We start from the raw sequence: 19308 nt of genomic DNA on the forward strand, positions 1-19308 counted from the left end.
GGGGACGCTTTGCTCCGCGGGGGAATTTACTGATGCCTAAAACTCAGAAAAACGTTAAAAAAAAAAAAAAGTTCTAATTCATAAGTTTGTGCTTATGATTCTAACTCGAAAAATCACTCCGTCGAAGGAGTCCCGGCGGGCTTGGCGGCAATGTTGCAACCCAAACCAACGCAACCGAACCCAACCCAACTCAACCCAACCCAACTCCATTTGTGCCACAAGCCAGCAGTACCTTCAGCCCTTTGGATGTCCAGCTGCAGGAAAGGACTCGCCCGTGTCCCACCCTGCTCGCCTGCACGGGAGGGGTTTGTGCTGGCTTGGAAGGAATTCTTTTAAACCTCCTCGGGATGAAGTGCTTAGGCAGAATATCCTTCTAAATATATACATATATTTAGTGAGGAACAAACCTCCCGGTGTGCGGAAAGCGCCGTCCCTGGTGGGCGCGGGCCCCTCGGGCCATCTGCCCGCAGGACAAGGTGACAAAGGTCGGGCTGTTCCCCGGAGGGGCTGCGCGTCCCGGCCCGGAGGGTCCCCCTCTTGTCTTAGCTAACGGGCTCCAGGGCTCCTCCAGCCTTAAAAAGGAAACGACAGCACCTACGTATTTAATTTCATTTATTTCTTCCCAGTTTGCATTATTTTGGAGCATTAGCAGCATGCAGGAAAGGGCAGGCTTCCTGCTAAGTTCTGTTGAAGAGTAAGCCAGTGCCAAGGGGTGAGTTTAGTTGAAACTCCTCATTTTGGAGTTGCTTCCCTTGAGAGCAGAATGTTTTCTGCGAAGGGACTGTGAGCGGGCACTTGGCTGAAGGTGGGAGAGAAAGACGGGGAACCTGCTGGTTTTTAAATGTAAGCCACCAGCCTAAAATTGGGAAGGGGAAGAGAATGCAACCCTGTTAACTCTGACTAGCACAATCGGAAGAAATTGACTCGTAGTTAAACAAAATACAGAATAGAAGTGGCGAGGCTTTCTTGCACAAAGCGTCTCGCTAGGCATATTTATGAGGGAGTTGAATGGCTGGGGAGTGTGTTTAGTCTCCTGGATTATTTCTTTTGATTTTTCACCCATGATCACAGGAGAAAGAAGCTGTACCCTGTATTACATTAGAAATTGGCATCTCCACACTGACTGTCTCTTAAACCCATCACTATGTCATCCTGCTTTAAAGCACACACTCACACACACTGGAAGGGAAAAAAAGAAGAATAAGAAAGAGAAAAAGCCATGAGCTGCTGGTGCTGTTCTTATTTCTGACAAGCGTGGGAGTTTTCTCGTATCCAAGATACAGGGACAAAGAACCCCCAGCATTTTATTTTCCTTAAGACCCTCCTCCTTGAAGAAAAGAATCAGTTTGGCTCATTCTTAAGCAAGTTTGGATGCCTCAGCCGTAGAAATTTCCCATGGCACTTGCTGGGTGAATTGGTAGAGCTGGAAAAATGTGAACTATGGTGAGGGAATTCCTGGAGCCGTGCTCCGATGGGGGTGAGGTTGGGAGATCCTGGCCGGTTCCCAGCAAGTGCTTGGGTGAGGGTGAGATCCAGCCTGGGGCTTTTTTTTTTTTTTTTTTAGCAAACTTTGTCTGTAAATCGTCACATCACTTCCATGTCAGTACGGCCAAGTGACCTGCAGGGACTCGCTGCTGCTCAGAGTGGGTTCTGTTAAGACAAAACACTGAAGCGATCAGGCCAAGATCATCAATAAATTATAATGATGTGAACTTCCTTTGTTCCTCTCATGTCTCTGCTCTGCTTCATTTGATACTTTGAACCCTTCACAGTGCTCCCTGTATGTTGCCAAGCTCCGTGTCTCCCACTACCAAAGTCCCAGGAGTGAAATCCTGGCTCCTTTCTGGTCTGTGGAGGTTTTGCCTCTGACTTAAATGGGGAGAGAATTTCAGTGCTGGGATTTCCCACGTCAGCTTTGCAGCACACCCCTATGCTGCTTTACAGCTTTTCTCATGTCTGTTCCTCAAGGTTTCACTGGGGCTTTTTATAAATGATGAATGGAAACATGAAACACGCCCCCCCCAAAATCAAATTAGGAATTTCAGTTGCAATGCTTCATGGAGACTCTTTTATTATTAAGTGCAGGTAGTTGAGTGAGCGTGTGGGGAAGTGTTTGCATGCTGCAGCCTAAATGCTTCCGCAGAAAAAAAGGCAGAAAACAAACATATTCATCATTGCAGTGTATGCTCCCAAAGAAAAAGTTTGTGATCCAGTCGGAGAGCGGAACAACGTCTGAATTTGAGGAGCTGCTACACAGCGCGAATACCAACTAGACCTTCATCCCCCCTCGGGCCGAGCGCTCGTGGCGCAGATAGAGGAGGCGAGCCGCACGCCTCTGTCTGAGGAAAATCAGGGCCCACTCCCCAGCGGTTTGCTAATCAAGGGGGGAGGGAAGGCTGTAGTTTGAATAAATAATTTGCCGCGTTCCAATTTTAGGTTATTGTTTCCTTGAAAGGTCCACATTAGGCTCTTGCTTTGCTGATTGGTGCTGCAGGGAGGCTGCGAGAAGGTTCTGGCTCTCCCCCCACCCCGATGCCGGTGTGTCTTGCTGTCCCTGACCCTCCCCTTCTCCCCGATCCCCCCTGTCTTTGGCAGAAGTTTGGGTGAACGTTGGCCCAGGTCAGGGCCACTCTGCAGACGATATAACAGTGATATAACTGTGAAAAGGAGCATTAAAAAATTCTGATTTCATAATCATCTGCCCTCTAATTAAAAAAAAAACCCACAACTTTGTAGTTATCTGAAGTAGTAGTCTTCTAGTTATAAATTTCTTATAGTTTGGTTGAGAGCTTGTACTATGTGCCGAACAAGTCCACAGTGACTTTACTTATACTTTAACTAAACTTCTAAAAATACAAGTTTATGACCCCAAACATCTACAACAGTGCTAACGAATATTAGTCTATCATCACATCACAGTTATCCTTTCTGGGGAGAGATGTGGAACAGAGTAAGACGAGCTTATTCTCAGCCACGACATAGCGGAGGACCGTCAGCAAGGTGATGGGGTGTTTGCAGCCCAGGGGTTGTGCGTCCCAAGGGTGTTGTCACCTCTCGGTTCTCGCTTTGCCCCAACGCCTCTTGCCATTCAGGTGCTGATGTTACCCACGGCCCTTGCTCGTCCCTCCCAGCCGGCCACCGTTGGGCGGTTGCATATTAAGAAACACGAGCAAAACTTAAATGAGGCACAGGCTGTAAGAAAGACTCTGCAGAGGGTTAAGAAACGTCCCTTGTCGAAATTAGGGTTGAAAAAGGCTCGTCGAGGGCAGGATTTCCAAACCCAAGTGGTACGACCAAGACTGTCGCACCCAGCAGGACCGTGGACCGAGTGGGCCATGGTGAGAAACCATGAACAAGGGCTGGGTCTCAGGCAGGGAAATATTAAAAAATCATTGATTTGCTTCTTTCCTCTTTGCCAGCGTGATATTGCCCCCAAACGGTGTATTTTCTGGAGCAGTAAGTGATTGTGCACTGAAGGCACTATGTGAATTTATTTCCACCGAGCATGGAAAAATTCCCTCCCTCCCCGTGCCCTGTCCCAATAAATCAAACAGCTGTAGTTTCTTTACATTCTGTCCGTGGATTGAGAGCTCAGATGCCAAGCAAAGCCTGGAGACAATTTTACAGATACATTATAAATCCCCCTAGAATAAGAGCTTCTAATGGAAAAAGTGACTAATACTTCAAATGAGCACAGAACAGGGCGCCCTGGGACGGGACGGCATATTGAGACTAACCAAAAGTAACTATATACCTTTATTTATTTATTTTCTCGTGCTCTCCTTCTCCTTCACTCCCTTCTCAGCGATGCCTTTTTAATCTCTCACAGAAGGGGATGACCAGTTCTGGAAAGTATTTGAATCCAGCACAGATCCTTCTCTAGCTACTCTCTCGTATCTAAAGCGCCCGTGTCAGTTCGATGGAGGCATAAAGCGATGACGAGCACGCGGGGGGTGAGGGCAGAAAGCGTGGCAGACGGGCGGGTGGGATTGCACGACAGGTCAGGCAAGGCAGGATTTGGGCGAGCGAAAAAAAGCGTGAGTTAAAATAGGTGGACTCGATCGGCTCGGCACACGGGGGCTGCAAGAGGGAGGGTGGGAGAGCACCTTCCTATCCAAGGTAAGGAGCAAGCGCGATCGCGGCGCCTGTAGAGACGACTTGCTTGACTTTCTCCTCTCCATCCCGGGGCGTTTTGAACGGGAGGCAGGGTGGGGAGAGCCGGACCCGTCTCCGTCTCTCCCCCCCTCTGCAGCTGCCTGCAGAGCTGGGGCAGTTGGAGGCATCTCCTGAGGGAGGTCTGGGCTCACGCAGCCGTGGTACAGCCGAGCACAACGCATCCGAGGCAAGAGCAGGCGTGAGGGGAAGCGCGGCGTCCCCCCGCTCATCACGCTGCCCAGGACCCCTCCAAAATCACTTTGTGCTCCCCCAGCGGTTTGTCTCCTCCGTGTTTTGTGCTTAAATGATAATCCCTCTAGGGAAGGGACTACCTTTCATATATATACACAGCGCCGTGATGGCTTGAACCTTTCCTGAAGTCCTTGAACAACACTCCAGGCTAAATAATAACAGAAGTCTAAAGACTACGTTTGACAGATGCTGTCTTCTCCATGTCTGATGCAGACAAAGGAAAATTAAAGCCGTGCCAATAATAGAGCTTGTCAGCATTTTCCACTGAAGCTGACTTTCAGTAGAAACCTGGGGATTTGTCTAAATGAATATTTTCATGAGAAGTATCTGCTTTCCATAGACAATTCTGAGTTTTTCTCCCAAGTTTTGGCCAGAATATTTTGGCCAAAAATCAAAAATGTGCTGGCAAATGTTTGCTGTGCTGGCAAACATTTTTAATTTTGGAGTTGTGGAGCTTTTCTTACAAAAAGTTGAAATTTTGCATGAGAAGATGTTTCTTTTTGTTTTTTTCTTTTCTTTTTCCTGAGCAGCTGGAGTCAGTACCACTGTAGCACAGTGGTCTAAGCCCAAGAGCAGCACAAGGGAAGGGGAGCTTGGGGTATGTGTTTCAGCCGTGCCCCGTTGCAGATTGCGCCTTGCCCAGCAGCCCACATCCGCGTTTCCCACCGCGGTGGCGGAGATTGCAAATGACTCACAGGAACCACGTTTCTTTGTGTCCCCTAACCAAACCCATTCAGACCAGGAATGAAATTTGGCAAAAGCCAAGCCAAAAAGCAGGGCAGGGTGGTATCGAAGTCAACTCTTCTTGGAGAACCGGGGCTTTATTTCGGCTGACGCAGTACGTTTGCCTGACCGCTCTCTGATTTCTCCTGGCCGCTTGCTGCTCCTTTGCCTTCCCCTGTTTCCTCTCTCCAAGCACCAGGGCCACGCAAGAAGAGAAGGAGCCGGTTCTCCCCCGATGGGGATCCTCTCCCCCTGGCCGCTGTGGGGTTAAGGGAGCTGACGTTGCTCCATTGTGTGCTAATAATATACGGAAACTCGGATCATTTTGGCTGGGGTGCCAAATGGAGCTCTTCCAAGAATCTGCTCCAGGGGCCCTCAAGTAGGAACTCTTGGAGAACAAACTGGATAACAAAGGCCAGATTGTGATCGCTTTTCCTCCAGGAAAGCCCTGGAACAGCCCATTGCTTTTTCAGCACTTAAAAAAATGCATATGATCTAGCGAGCAGTAAGTGCCCCAGCTGTAGCGTTCCCTTTTCCCATTAACAAAACATTGGGTTTGAGGTCAGTAGAACTGAACCTTTCTTTCTTATTAAAAAAAAAAACAACCAACCAACCAAAACCGAGATAATTTGTGATTTAATGTCCTTATACTTGTGGGGATCCCTTTGTCCCCACTCCTCCTGAGCTGCAGTAGATGTGATGAGCACACCTAACTGCATAGGCTGTGTCTCTAAGTTTGGTAGAAAGAGAGTTTTCAACAAAATGGAAACTTTTGTCTCAAAAGTAGTGCATTCTTCTCCCATTCCCCATCTCCAGAACACGAGGAGGGAAAAAAATGACATTTCTGGGCCAAAAAAATGAAAATACTCTGGCATTTAGCAACGTTTGATGAAAATGATGGGGGGTTATTGTGCCAAACCCCAAATATTTTGAACTTTTCAGAAGTGTTTTCAAGCTTCTGTAAAAAAGTTAAAAAGTCTCGCTAAAAAGAAGTTGGTTTGGTGGTGGTTTTTTTTTTGGAGTTGTGCACCCTGGAAGTTCTCATCTTCCAAATATCTCTGACGTCATCACGTTTCCCCCAAACCCAGCTTGAGTTGGGGTTTAAGGGGAGAAGTCCTCAAAGAGAAAGCACAGGCTTGGGTGTTGCTGCAGGGTAGTGCCTTGCTGAGTTGACTCATCTGCTCATAGGCCAGTGGTTTTTGGTATTTGTTGTAGAAGGAAACTCAATGAATAAATGCCCTGCAGAACTGCCAATCATCTGAGATATTCTGTAATCACTCCAGGGTCATACTGTTACCTTAAAGTTCATGAAATTTCAGAATAAGAATAAATGACTTCTGCTTCACTTGTTTATTGAGTTCTGATAAGGGGCAGAGTCTTATTTCATCTTCTTCTTGCCAGGCATAATAGTAGGGATTACAAAAGTGAGGATTAATAGTAGTAAGAGTAGGGAATCAGTAGTAGTAAAGTAATAAGAGGAGAGTAAGTAGTAATAGTAGGGATAAGAAAAACTGGAATGATTGAAGTATCTGGCAGAAATCTCTGAGATGGGGTTTCAACAGAAGTGCTGCTTCTCACCAGCATGTCAGATTGGTGTTTCACGTTGGACACAGAAAAGTCAATGGTGATGTTGCTCTGGCTTCTCCCTGGTTTAGCTGAAAGTCCTTGTGAAGAACAAAAGTTTTATTTTGCTATGTGTTCTGAGGTTTCACAGACTTGAGAGGAGTGAGCAGTGGTTCTCTGCTGGGGCAAGATCAGTAGCTCTTCCCTTGACTTCATGTAGCTCATTAACATCAACTGTCTTTTCCAAGGGATGCTTTTTGGTCTCATTTCCACAAGGACTTAATTGCCATTTTCCTGGTGTCTGTGGCATGTTCTCAGCACAGCTGCTTCTGTGTCAGGACGTTAGGCACAAATATGTTGTTTATCAGGGAAGCGCACGTCCCAGATTTTCTCTCAAAGGTGAGGATTCATGGAAATGAGGGGAGCAGCTTTCCTGATCCCCCTTCCCCCTTCATCCTGGATGTTGTTTGGGTGAATCTAGGTTTAGTAATTGAGACGTCAGATTCCCTGACACCTTTCGGCTGAAAGGATGATGGTGTGGAAGCAGTGACCTCCGCTGCCATCTGCCATGGCTTAATGAAAATATACTGTGGGAATCAAGGCAACAGCTTGTCTTCATCACCTGCTTGGAGAAGGCAGACATCAGGAGTCACTGTGCCAGCTTCCTTTGCCACCTTTCAGCGACTGGCCAGCCCTGCCGGCAGCTTCCCACCTGCTCTCCAGGCTCTCTCAGGCCAGCAAAATACCTGCTTTCTTCCCTTTTCTTTTTCTCCCTCCAGCTTTTTCATCCAATGCTCAAAACTCTAGAAAAACAGGACCGTCATCATATGTTTTCTGCACCAATGGAGCAAGCACACAGATGTCTGCCCAGGCCCTGATTTTCAGAGGTGTGGGAGCACAAGTTGCCACCCCGTTAGGGCAGCAGGCAGTCTTGCTGCACAGCAATGGGGCGGGAGGGCTGAGTGTGTGTGGGGGATCCAGCCTTCGTGCCCTTTCTGCATTTTGGGGCAGCCCTTCACCACATGGACTTGCTCCCCATTGCACTGCCCTCAGAGGAGACAAGGATAAGTTTTTCAAAAAACATGTAGACATGGCACTTCAGGATATGGTTGAGTGGGCATGGTGGCATTGGGTTGATGGTTGGACTTGATGATCTTAAAGGTCTTTTCCAACCTTAATGATTCTGTGATTCTATGAAGGATGCAGCTGAGGATCCCACTGATGAGATTCCTGGAGATGGGATGCCTGGAGCAGGGTAAGCCAGCACTCCTCATCCCAGCTCGCTCCATCCCACACTCCGCAGAGCTGCTCGTGAGCTTGGTCTCCCTGGCTAGGAGGGTGCTGCTCTGCAACAGGATTTGTTTTCTCAGCACAGTTCTCCAAGTGTCTTTCCCTGTCATTGTGCCATCCCTGAGTGACCTGGGACATTGCTGTCCTGAGGAAGGTGGGTAGGATGTGGGTCAGGATGATACAGGACAGACTGTCTCCTTTATTAGTGAGCACTTGGGCAACCAGTCACCTGGTCGAAGATAGGAAAGAACAAGAATTGAATACTACTGAGGATCATTGGGTGACACTTCTCCTCAAGAGCCAAGTACACTTAATCAAAAATTAATCCTGGTGCTCAGATGAATACACAGTTACAGCAAATACACAAAGCCTGGGAAGATGCCTCCTGTGACCCCTCTCTGGGGAACAGGGACCTGTCCTGTGTCTGTGGTGACCCTGACAACAGCCTTGGACCTATTAAAGCATCTGGTGCTGAATTATATTTTCCAAATGCTTTTTCTCTGGAGATAGTTCATCTGTAAGCACCGTTTCATCTGAACAGGGAAGGTGAGATAGAGGACACTAAAGAAGAGGATGGAGCATTTTATTACCCACACAGAACTTATAAAATATTGAGTATAACCTTGCATAGAGTGCTCTGTATGGTGTGTTCATCCATCACAGATAAACAGCCTCACCACAGTTAACAGTTTGTCACTGTCTATCTTCAGCTCCACCTGAATATTACCTCTGTAGTAACTCAGTACCAGAATGGGACCTAACTGGAGATCAGGAAGAATCTAAATCCTGGCCTTACACTGATTTCTTCATATTTAGGAGGTTTGGACATTATTTCTACAGTACTGCAATAAGAGCGTTGCCCTGCACATTAGAAATGGCTTCTTTGTGTTGGGAGTATATTGGGTTGTACCCTAAGGTCTACAAGCAAACTTTTCACCCACATGAAGTTCAGCAGATAGATGGTCTTTTTGTGGAGGGTATGTGGCAGGGTCTTTCCTTAATATTACCACTATAGTCCAGATACTCAGGAGTGCCTAACTCCAAGCTGTGGGGCTTGGGAGCATCCTTTCCTCCTTTCAGAGATGCTGGGCCCTTGATGACTCCACTAAGAGGGAAACAGTCCCACTTTGGTGGAAACATCATGTCCAAATGCTCCAAGAACCAGGAAGTTGTCACAGGCAGTTAAAAAAGCTGTTCTGCTTCTGAGAAGGAATTATTGAGTGAAGCTGACTGGAGGAAAAACTCCTTCTGAACCAAAGACCCATCTCAGCAGGACAAGAAAGAGCTGGCCTGGCCTGATTGGCTTTGACCTTCATTTAGAGGCCCTGAAAGCACCAGAGACCACAAGTATGTGTTTACCAGCTAAGAGGTCCACAGGGTCAAGATCTAGGTCCATAGGCTGATTAACCTTGCAGAGGATGACCAAGACCGAGTCCTGAGTCTTGGACAGACTATCGCACCTCCCCAGAACCCAAAATACCTTTGAGGTTCTGGGCCAAACACCTTCTGTTCAACTGTAGTGCAAGTGAGCTTCCCTGGAGGGTGGTGAAGAGAATATCCAGATGTCAGATCAGATTTGAAGACTGTGCGTTTAGATAGCTTGCATGAATATCTGAACTACTGGCTGCTTAGCCAAATCAAACCCAGTTCCTGATTCCCCGTGGCTACTGGTAATCCGTCAGCAGCAGATTTCCATGCGTGAGGTGAGAATGGGCTCTGACAGGCGGCTGGCATCCCTAGCTCCGGCAGACAACGCACTTTGTGCGGTATCATTGTGGGAAAGGCAATACACCTGCTTATATTGTATATGTACAGAATTAGGGGAGAAATCAGATTATCCTAATTACTCAGAAATGCTAAATATGTGCAGAATACAGTTTGGCTAATTAGCCTAGGAGATTGCTGGTTGTTGGGCAGGGAGGAGAGCGGGTGTTTGGAGAAGTGTGATGGGAGTTCACAGTCTGTTATGTGCCCTTTGCTTTCTGAGCATGTGGAGAAAAGTGAGCATGGGGGTTGGGAGATGTGATTGCCAGCCTTAAAACAAATTACAAAGCTGGGAAAGGGCAATTCATTTTCAAATAGCTGCTACTTTTTAGGATTCTGGGTCTTCAAGTTTCCCATCTCATTATTCTGAGAGGAGATATTCAAGGGAAGGATGGGTCTGCCTCGCTGTGCAAACAGTTGGCAAGAGCCCCTGCATGACACCTTCTCAGAGGTACCTGTTCTTCATGCCCTTCATCCTGCCTTTGTGCTGACACAGGCAGATTCGCAAATGCTCTCAGAAGCCTGAGGAGACCATGATGGTAGTTGGTTCTGTGAATGGTGCTGCTTCGTTTGCATTTAATGGGCTCATTTGTAACGTAGATGTGGATGTCAGAAGAGGTCTTCTGGCCCAAAATCTCACCTCCTTTTCCCAGAGATCCAGAGCAAGGCAGGCAGCTGCTAGGTAGTGTGGGGGTGGCTCATGCCAAGTACATCTCAAGGTACTAATCCCCATGTGTCTAGATCCAGGGAACCAGGCTTGTTCCTCCAGCTCCATGCTGGACATACACCCACCAAGCAGACCATGACACTGTACAGGAGGGTTGCAGGACCCACACCAGTGTGAGGTCGGGATGGCTGGCACGCACACCTCAGTGTGTTCTTGGGTCCTACAGTCTACACAAAGCTCTGCCATCAGACCAGAGCCCAAACCCCGATCTTCTGGATGTAGTCACTGCCCAAAATGCACGTTCATCCATTGTTCCTTGTAGCCATGCTTTCTCATGTCTTTAAATAACCCTGCATGGCTTTTATTCCTGACCTAGCCAGACTTAATGTCTCCCTCAAGCTTTTCTGGTAAGGTTAACTTTACTGCTCTTGAGTCACTGGCCACATTCAGCATGCTCAGGGTCAGTCCCGCTGTCAGTTTAAAACAACTTTAGCTGGGAAGTTAGCTATGAGAAGCTGCAGAAGTGTTTGGGCTTCCAGGGCTGCCACTGAAACAGCTTAAAACTGAGTTGTGTGACAGCCTGAAAGAATAGATAGGGTGATATAAAAACTCTGCCATGGCTTCAGACAATAGAGACTGTGTCTCCCGTCTGATGAATAATGGCTCTTTGTTTTATTCCGTAGATGACAGGGCTGCTACAACTGCTGAGAACTATTCCAGTGCTAAATATATGGCTGCGTAATAAAGGCTCTGCAATCTATGAACTGGGACTGAATGGATACTTGAGTGAATCATTTAAAGTACGATGAATTTCTGAAGCAGCTCACAGTGACAGGAGGTGGAGGGGCAGTAAACTCCGTTGCAGATCACTAAGCCAGAGGATGCTTTCCTTGCATGAGATGTAACCCAGGTTTCGCGGCTGCCAAGTTTTTTCCTCATGGTGGCTCCCATGGCCATGTAAAGTTCCCCGCTCCCAGTTTTGCACACTAATCTGCAAACAAAGGGCGTTTCACATGGAGCTCCAGTGTTTGGTGGTGAGACACTGCACAGATTTTCTAGCAGAAATCTTGGAAACCCAGTCCTGGCAAACTAAACAGGAATGTAGCAGTAAACCCCATGTTCAGCTGGACCCCAGGGCTGAAAGCTCAATGGGATTTTGCTGGACCCCATCAGAAATAGTGGTAGTCTGGAGCCTGCTATGATAAGGAGGAAAATACTGCTTGTTACTGCTGCAGTGTTGCCACGCTAGTGGGAGAGGCGATGCACAAATGTTATCACTGTTCTGGAGTTCACCTCAGAGTCTTGCCAGATTAAACTTCCTTGAAATTACTTAATGTAGTGGCAAAGATTTGAATTTCCATAATGTGGATTAGCACTTTTCTATTTCAGCTAATCCTTGCAGCCAGACCTGCAAGCATGAAGATCAAAAGACTGAAAAAACTGCTCGGGAAGCTTGGAGTAGGGGCAAGCCAAAGATGCCGTCATGAGGAATCATCTCACACCTCCAAAGGGGAGCGATAGCAGCAGGGAGGCAGGACCATGTGTGGATGAAACTTTGGTGACACAAGCTAATAGACGGCAAGTCTTTGTCCCCTTTCGTGCCTGGAAGAGACACAGGAGTTCATGAGTACCCCACGCCCGAGCTCCTGCCCCGCGGTTCGGGGTTCAGTCCCTGCAAAGTCACCAAACTCTTGCACTGCGGGGACACGACTGCCAAAGATTTGCTGCAAATGAACTTTGTTCTCCAGAGCTGCCAAAGTGGCATCTATTGACCAGCCTCTATTTTAAAAGGGGAGGAAGGGGAAAAAGAGAAGGAAAAGAGAAATTCAGCTTTGCTGTTGAATAATCCATGAGGCATTGAGGAGCCGCGAGTCAGCAGGGGAGGAGCAGGGGCAGCGCAGAAATGAAGGGGACGCAAACGTCATGTGAAAAATGAAGCGCAGGAGGGGCCTGGCCATTGTGCGACACTCTTGGAAACTTAATTGGAGAGTTGGTTGGTGGGAGGCCAAAAGATGTATACAATAAAAGAGAGAGACACTCGACTGGACTGAAAATGCAAACAAATTGGGTAGCACAACAGAAGAGATAAATTATGCTCATAAAATAAACAACGGCTGAGTGAGACTGGATAAACAGTTACATATAATAACGCCACTGTTTGTCTCAGCCATCCTAATTGGGAGGCTGGGCAGCATCCGATGAAAACTCTGTGTTGCACATTTTCCCTTTCTAATGAGGAAGATTTTCCCTCCCCTGGAAGCCTCCCCCCAGTCCCATTTAGCTGCAAACTGAAAGGCCTGGTTTCATTCCACTTTCCCACAGCAAACTCATCCTGGCAGGACCTGCATTAAGGAGGACAAGTAGAAAATGATAATAAATTAAGTACTTGCTCTTACTTCACCTTGTGACAAATCTATCCAGTGGGTGACTCGGGGAGGGTGATAAGAGCATGGACTGGGCTGCCGCTTTCCTTTTGACGCTTGGTCATGTGGAAAATAACCCCATTCTAGCCCTCACTCAAAAGGGCTTTCCTTTAAAAATAATGCGTTTTAAAAGGCACTGAATCCTTATTTACACTGTTGGAAAGCCAGCAGCTTGCCTCCATCAAAGTAGACGTCACAGGTCTCATTTTATCATCTACTTGGACTGAAGAGCACAAACAAAGGGGGTGCTCCACAAAAAGTGATATGGTCAATGCCATTAATACAAGTGGGAGAACTTGGTAAACCTTAGCTTTTTTTTTAGCGTGATACTGTATTGCCAATAAATCCCTGATGAGAATCTTTTGTTTCATTGAACTCCTCTCAAGTATAAGCAGGAAAACACAGCAGTGGAGGGGATGGTGAGCATGAGAAAAACACCGGCTTAGTGACCACTGTGGCTCACTCTCTCACTCTGAACTCAAGACTCTCTGCCCCGAAGCACTTACGTCCAGCACTTAATCTAGTTTGTAGCAGAGATGCACTCTTACCCTTTAATGACTACCCAGAGCAGATTGCACTTCCCAAGCTGCTTCATCAACCCATGAAAAAGAGAGGCTGAACTTCAGCCTCAAATGTGTGTCTAAACTTTTTGCCATCTCCACCCTTAGGTATTTATTTGTTTAATCTCTTTGAGCAGTTCATGTGTCTCTGTTTTCTTGCTTTTATTGACTTAAGAAAAAGAGAGCTGGATCTCTGCTTCCCAGCCTGTAATGCTCTTGGGGAGGTTACAGCCCGGGAAGGAACCCAGGAGGTGGTCAGCCTTCTCGCCTCCAAGAGTGGCGGGGACCGTGCTGCTGGGGCTGTGCCGAGGGTACCGGCGACTCCCCAGATGTGGGTGGTGGCTCAGAAGTCATCCTGGGTCGCAAAAAATTGGCTTTGCCTCCTGAAGTGGTTGGAAAGCTGAAATACCCCTCACTTACATGTCTTGAGGGAGGCAAGGTAAGCTAGGTTTGTTACCTGTAATTACTAAGGTAATTAATCAATTATTTAAGTACAACCGATTGTCTTCCAGTGAAGCAATCAGAAGATGAAAATCAATAGCGATTGATTCATTTTGTAGAAGGGAAGTTGTTTGTGGGGAATGTGGTTACTGGAAAATTCCTGCAATACCCTGAAAGCCTCTGACAGTCCCTATTTGTAACAAAATAGTCGTTTTCCCGTTTGTTCCAATTTAAAACCCTTCCTGTCAAAAGCATTTTACTGGAACCAGAAGCTGGACCACTAAATGTTTTTCATGTCCAAAATACTCTTCTCTCCCCAGTTCTTTTTCATTTCATGCTTTGATGACAGGTCTGGAAGTTTGCTAGTACATTCATTAGGGGAGAGGGTCAGTATTTCTTCACTGATAGTCATTTTTCAGCTGAAAAAATGGTTATGTGTTTTTTCAACTATAGTTTTTTGAGGGAAATTTTTCTTTTGTCCTTTTTTAAACTGAAAGAAGCACATTTTTATGTTAGGTTGTTGTGGTTTTTTTGAAAAGCACAAACAACAGAGTGTTACCAATGATGATTAAAACTCAGCGGTCACAGTGTGGGTCACTTTACACTGACGATAGCATGCATGAAGTGCAAGCAAATCACTTGGCCCATTTGCAGCCAAACTCCTAAAATACCTCCAGCTTCTAATTTGCCTGAAAACTTTCTGCATATTGCCATGACCTGCAGAGGGGAAAGACTCCTGGGTCAGTTTTGATATATAAACCCAATCACTTCTGCAGTATTAGCTCATCTCCTCTGTCCTGACTTCCCAGCTGTTTATTAGACTAAAGTTATGTCCTCGGGCTGTGGAGGGTGAGGTACGATCAATAGCTGAGAAGAGCAGCAGTGGGTGGACTGGCTGGGCATCCTTTGCTGGGCATTGCTGGGATTTGGTCGGAGCATCAACAGGGCTGAATTTGGGGGCGTGCGGGCACAGGAGTGGGGTGAGTTTACCTCTCTCTTTTGAGAACGTGACAGTGATGGGGAAGGTGAAGGGTTTTGCTGGCGCTGCAATCATCATGGGGAGGTTCCCAACCTAAAATGCCATCTCTTTTTACCACTACGGGCAGGTGGGCACCCAACAAAAACACTATTGCAATGATGATGCGGTTCCGGCTGATTCAGGATGATTAGTACGAAATATTCAAGCAGCTTTTTACAAATACAACCCAAGTCTCCAGCTATCCTCTGTGTAAAATGAGGGTGTTGTTTCCAATTCCACTTTACAGACACAGTTAGCAGCTGTGCTCGAGGGCTTTGGTGGCGGGAGCAGAAGCAGAACTAAACCCAGGAGATCGATCCCTATTTGGGATAACACCGGTTTGTGCTGCCGTGCGGGAGCCGCACTGGGTGTCGGTGCATTGATGGCCAGATGCCTCCGTCTTGTTCCCATGGGATCTTCTCTCCTGCTCCATCAGACCCAGACTTTACAGAGCCCTTCAGCACATGACCGCAGCTGGCTGTACACTGTGCCTCAAGTCAGCAGATGCTCCAGCGCTTGTCGGAACGAGGGCTTCTGTCTTTCTCAAGAAGCTGCTGCTCATGGCATCACAGCGGGGCAAAACGCATCATATGTCGCTGCTGGCAGGTGGAAATGGAAAGGTGTAAAATCATGGGAAGTGCATCCCTTTGGCTTCACGTGTTGTCTCTCCTTGATCCCCCCCAACTTCACAGCTAGGTGTCAGGAAGCAGGACACTCCTCTGTGTCCTGGTGTGGGAGATGAAGTCTTGCTCTATGAAAAAGGGTCCGTTTGTACAGTAATTACCAGTGGAAATTTCTGGGTGGCTGAGCTCTCTCCCCTCCTGCTGCAGGATGATTACAAGTGGGCTTTCCTTCTAGGACCAAAGTTGCAGCAAGACCATGGCAGATCCTAATTTCCTAGATTATTAATAATACCAATACCATGTTCTTTCTCCCCTATTTCTCACCCACCCTGTGCTTCCCTTTTAACGAATCCTCTTCTCTTGCTGTAGACTCCGCAGTGACACCAGCCTGATTTGTAATGTAAATAGGCAGCCCAGTGTAAAGGCGACCTGCAAGAGCTCCGCAGGGCTCTAATTATAATTTTCATTAAACTCCTCCTGTTTACGAATATCCGAGCAATCTGGCATTGCAGCAGGAGCAAGAGGAAATTAAAGCAACGCTACCACTTAGCTACAGTGTCAGGGAGCAGGGACCCAGCTGTTGAGCAGAAACTGAAACAGGGCTCCTACGGACAAAGTTTTCAAGAGTTATTTCAGCTTTGGCATCCTTCCTCTCTTTGAGCTTTTACCCCCCGGTTGCAGAGCTTGCATGTTTTTCCTTCAGAGGATCTGGCTGGTGCAAGTGTTTTACGCGTGATCTATTTGTGACCTAATTAAGGGGATCAGCTGCTAGAGCTCCCAGTGCCATGTGCAGCGAGGAGCTGGGGGAGAGCGGCCGCTGAGCCGGCCGGAGCAGGACAGGGCTGGTGGAAGGGGCAGAGCAGAGGGAGAGGGACCGTGGAGCAAAGGGGGGAGAGAGGAGCTTTGTCTAGCATGGTCCTGGGGGGTTTCCACAAAAGATCAGGGACGCAGAGACCACTTGCCCACACGTGCTGGGGAGCATCCTGCCGAGTTCAGAAGGGCTCCAACACACAGAGCTATGCAGCAAGAGGGGCTTTGCTGGCCACAGTCCATGGACACCAAGAAACTCTCATCCTCATACTCCCCTGGTCAAGAAAAACAGCTTCGGGTGGCTTTCTGCAGGTGTTTTGCTTTCAGAGAGGCATTTTTGTAACTCAGGCTACAGCTGACCCTGAGGAGAAAGTGCTGCAGGTGCCAGCCATGAACCAGACTTGCAGGGGACACTTGTTCATAAAGCTAAAGGCAGGGGATGTTCTCAGTGTCCCTCAAACACAGCGAGTCTTTCTTGGGGGGTGTGTGTACAGAACAGAGGAAAAGCTGAGCTTGGCTTTTCAAGCCTGAAGCAAGGGTTTATTCCTCCTTTGGGAAACTGCCAGTAGTATATTTAAGGTCATAATTCAACTTTGGGGTAACCAGAGGCAAAATAAAAGTGCGATTGCAATAGGTGCCTATGAAATAGCAAAGATAGCCGTAATTTTGTCTAAACTGGGTGAGTCCAGCTGTTATCTCATGGGCTTTATACACCCTGCGAGTTTTGGTCCAACCCTGAATGATTTTAAGTTTTTCTAGTGCCCTGGAGCCCTCATGGTGATCTCCGAGCTGTTCCCAACCTGCTGCTGCCACATCCAGAAGACTCCAGAGAGCTGCATCATTGGAAGACAGGCTGCGCAGACCTGGCCCAAACAGTGCTTCAGCACAGCCTTGTACCTCCTGTGCACGTCCTGTCCATGTGTTTGCTCTCTCCCTCCAGCGGCAGAGCTGGCTCTTTTAGCTAGGCAGACAATGCTTAAGATAGCAGGTCCAGAGAATATCAGACGCATTCCCTATACCAAACAACCCCTTGGCTAATTTTTAAGTTTTTTCACTTTTTTCTGCTTCCCTGCCATGTGAATGAGCCCAAACTTTGGATAGCCTTTGTGGCTGAGCAGGGGCAGGGATCACAGAATATAATGTCCTGTTGGTAGAAAATAAATCTCTCTATTAGAAAATTAAATTCATGCTGATCTCCAACACTGCTCTGCCTCACAGCCTTTATAGGCTGTGTTTAGATGGCTTCATAAATGGTAGCAGATCTCCTGAGGGAAATGGTTGGTGAGTTAAGGGCACGTCTTTAATGTACTTCACCCAACAGGCCCGTTTGTGCTACTGGTGGGAGAAGGTGTCCCCCAGTACTAGATCTGTCTGCCACACCAGGATGCTGTTTGTGGGGAGCCGCAAGGCTGCTTGCCCAGGTTCGTCAGTACGAGGTGCTAAGATAGGACAGCAAGTCCTCCAACAGGCACGAGAAAGCCAGGACTGCCACACGTGTGGAGCCTGAGCCTGGGATAAGGCTGTGCCTTCCGGAGCATCTGGCCAACAAAAATGTCAGGTGCTTGTTGAAGAAACTCATTATTATGTCTGTTCCAAATACAGTTGCATCCCCTTTGTTCCAGTGCCCCCTCTCTCTGCTGCAAAGCTGGAGAGCCAAAGCTGAGCTATGAAACTGCGGGAGAACAAAAAAGCTGGGGGGGAAGAGCATTGTGGGCAAAACAGATTAATTTCATTATGTTTGGGAAACTTAGGTTTGAGTGTTGACGTGGGTGACAAAAAAACCAAGTTTGTCGTTCTTGTCAGAGTGCTTTTTTGCCTGGATCACAAAGGCACCTGCTTTTTAATTTAGCCTGATTGCTAATCTGGGCAATCAGCAATCACAGCAGCGTGCAGTACTTCGATGCTATCAGGAGACACAAGCAGGAGCCAGGGGAACAGAGCAGCTCGGGTGCCTGATGCTGCTGCAGACACGTGTCTGCATCCCTGCGGTCCGAGCCCCGAGGCGAGGTGTGATCCAGGGCAGCCAACGGGCCAGAGGCTGTGTGGGCTGTACAGAGCACAAGACCCACCAGGCACGTAACTGACCCTCAGCTGGGAGATGTTTATGCCGTACAGGGCAATAATTTTACTGAAACGCCCCTCCTAGGAAGCAGTCTTTTCCTGGGAGCTGTATGCTGAGCGCTATTCAGAAAGTCAATACTGGGCAACCTCTTCTTTCCTCCACAACGCTACGTGCCAGAGCAGGCTAGCTCACCGTACTGCTGGCCGCCCCGTTAGAGGACTGGGGAGCAGGAGGGGGGCTGCCACACTCGCGCTGGGCCTGGGGATGTGCCATCCACACTCGCGCTGTGCCTGGGGATGTGCCATTTGGTGGGGACCATGGACTACAGAGTCCTGCTTGAAAAAGTACTGCCGGCCACTGCCTCGCACTCCCGCGCCTTCTCTCTCCCTTCTGCCCACTACGTGGCCCAACTCAACACTTGGAGAAAAAAAGTTTAAGAGGTCTTAAGACCTCAGTCCTTCTGAAGCTGGAGCTTCAACTCCAAACACAAACGAACGCTGCCAGCCTCATCCCTTCTGTTTAGCAAGGATTGTGCCTTTCCTGGAATGCTAAGCAGCATTTGGGCATGTGGGACTGAATAATGACATATCTTCGCAGCTAGGATGTTTCTGAAAGGCATCGGCAGCAAAAAGCATAGGGATCGAGGTCAAAGCAGCGGCACTCCTGAGCGCAGGCCCTCCTGAGCGCATCGTTGCCAACACACAAAATGGAGCCGGGAAGGGAGATTCCAGAGCACAAAGGGGCCAGGCTGGCGGGGAGCAGGAGATGAGGACTCAAGGCCGGGCTGTTTAACAGCAGGATGCTCTGGGCGTTGGCTGGGACGCTGCGCTGAACCACAGCGAGGGGTTAAGTCCGCCCAGGCTCTGCGCAGGATGGTGCTGGGCTGGGAGAAGTCCTGATCCTCAGCTGTGGCATGGTGCAGGCCGACAGCCGTGTTCGCTGGAGCGTAAGGCCCCA

At 48.0% G+C, this 19308-nt stretch overlaps 1 protein-coding gene across 1 annotated transcript in view; it reads left to right on the forward strand.

The window, feature by feature from the left end:
• Window positions 1-2532: 2532 nt before the first annotated feature.
• Window positions 2533-19308, forward strand: part of NKAIN4 (Na+/K+ transporting ATPase interacting 4) — a 51095-nt gene continuing 34319 nt past the window's right edge. Inside the window, exons 1-2 of the mRNA XM_010296429.1 lie at window positions 2533-2538; window positions 3093-3338. Coding sequence (XP_010294731.1) covers window positions 2533-2538; window positions 3093-3338 — 252 coding nt within the window. The remainder of the gene's footprint in view (window positions 2539-3092; window positions 3339-19308) is intronic.

Source organism: Phaethon lepturus, unplaced genomic scaffold, assembly GCF_000687285.1.
Source record: "Phaethon lepturus isolate BGI_N335 unplaced genomic scaffold, ASM68728v1 scaffold27881, whole genome shotgun sequence".
In the NCBI taxonomy this organism is placed as follows: Eukaryota; Metazoa; Chordata; class Aves; order Phaethontiformes; family Phaethontidae; genus Phaethon; species Phaethon lepturus.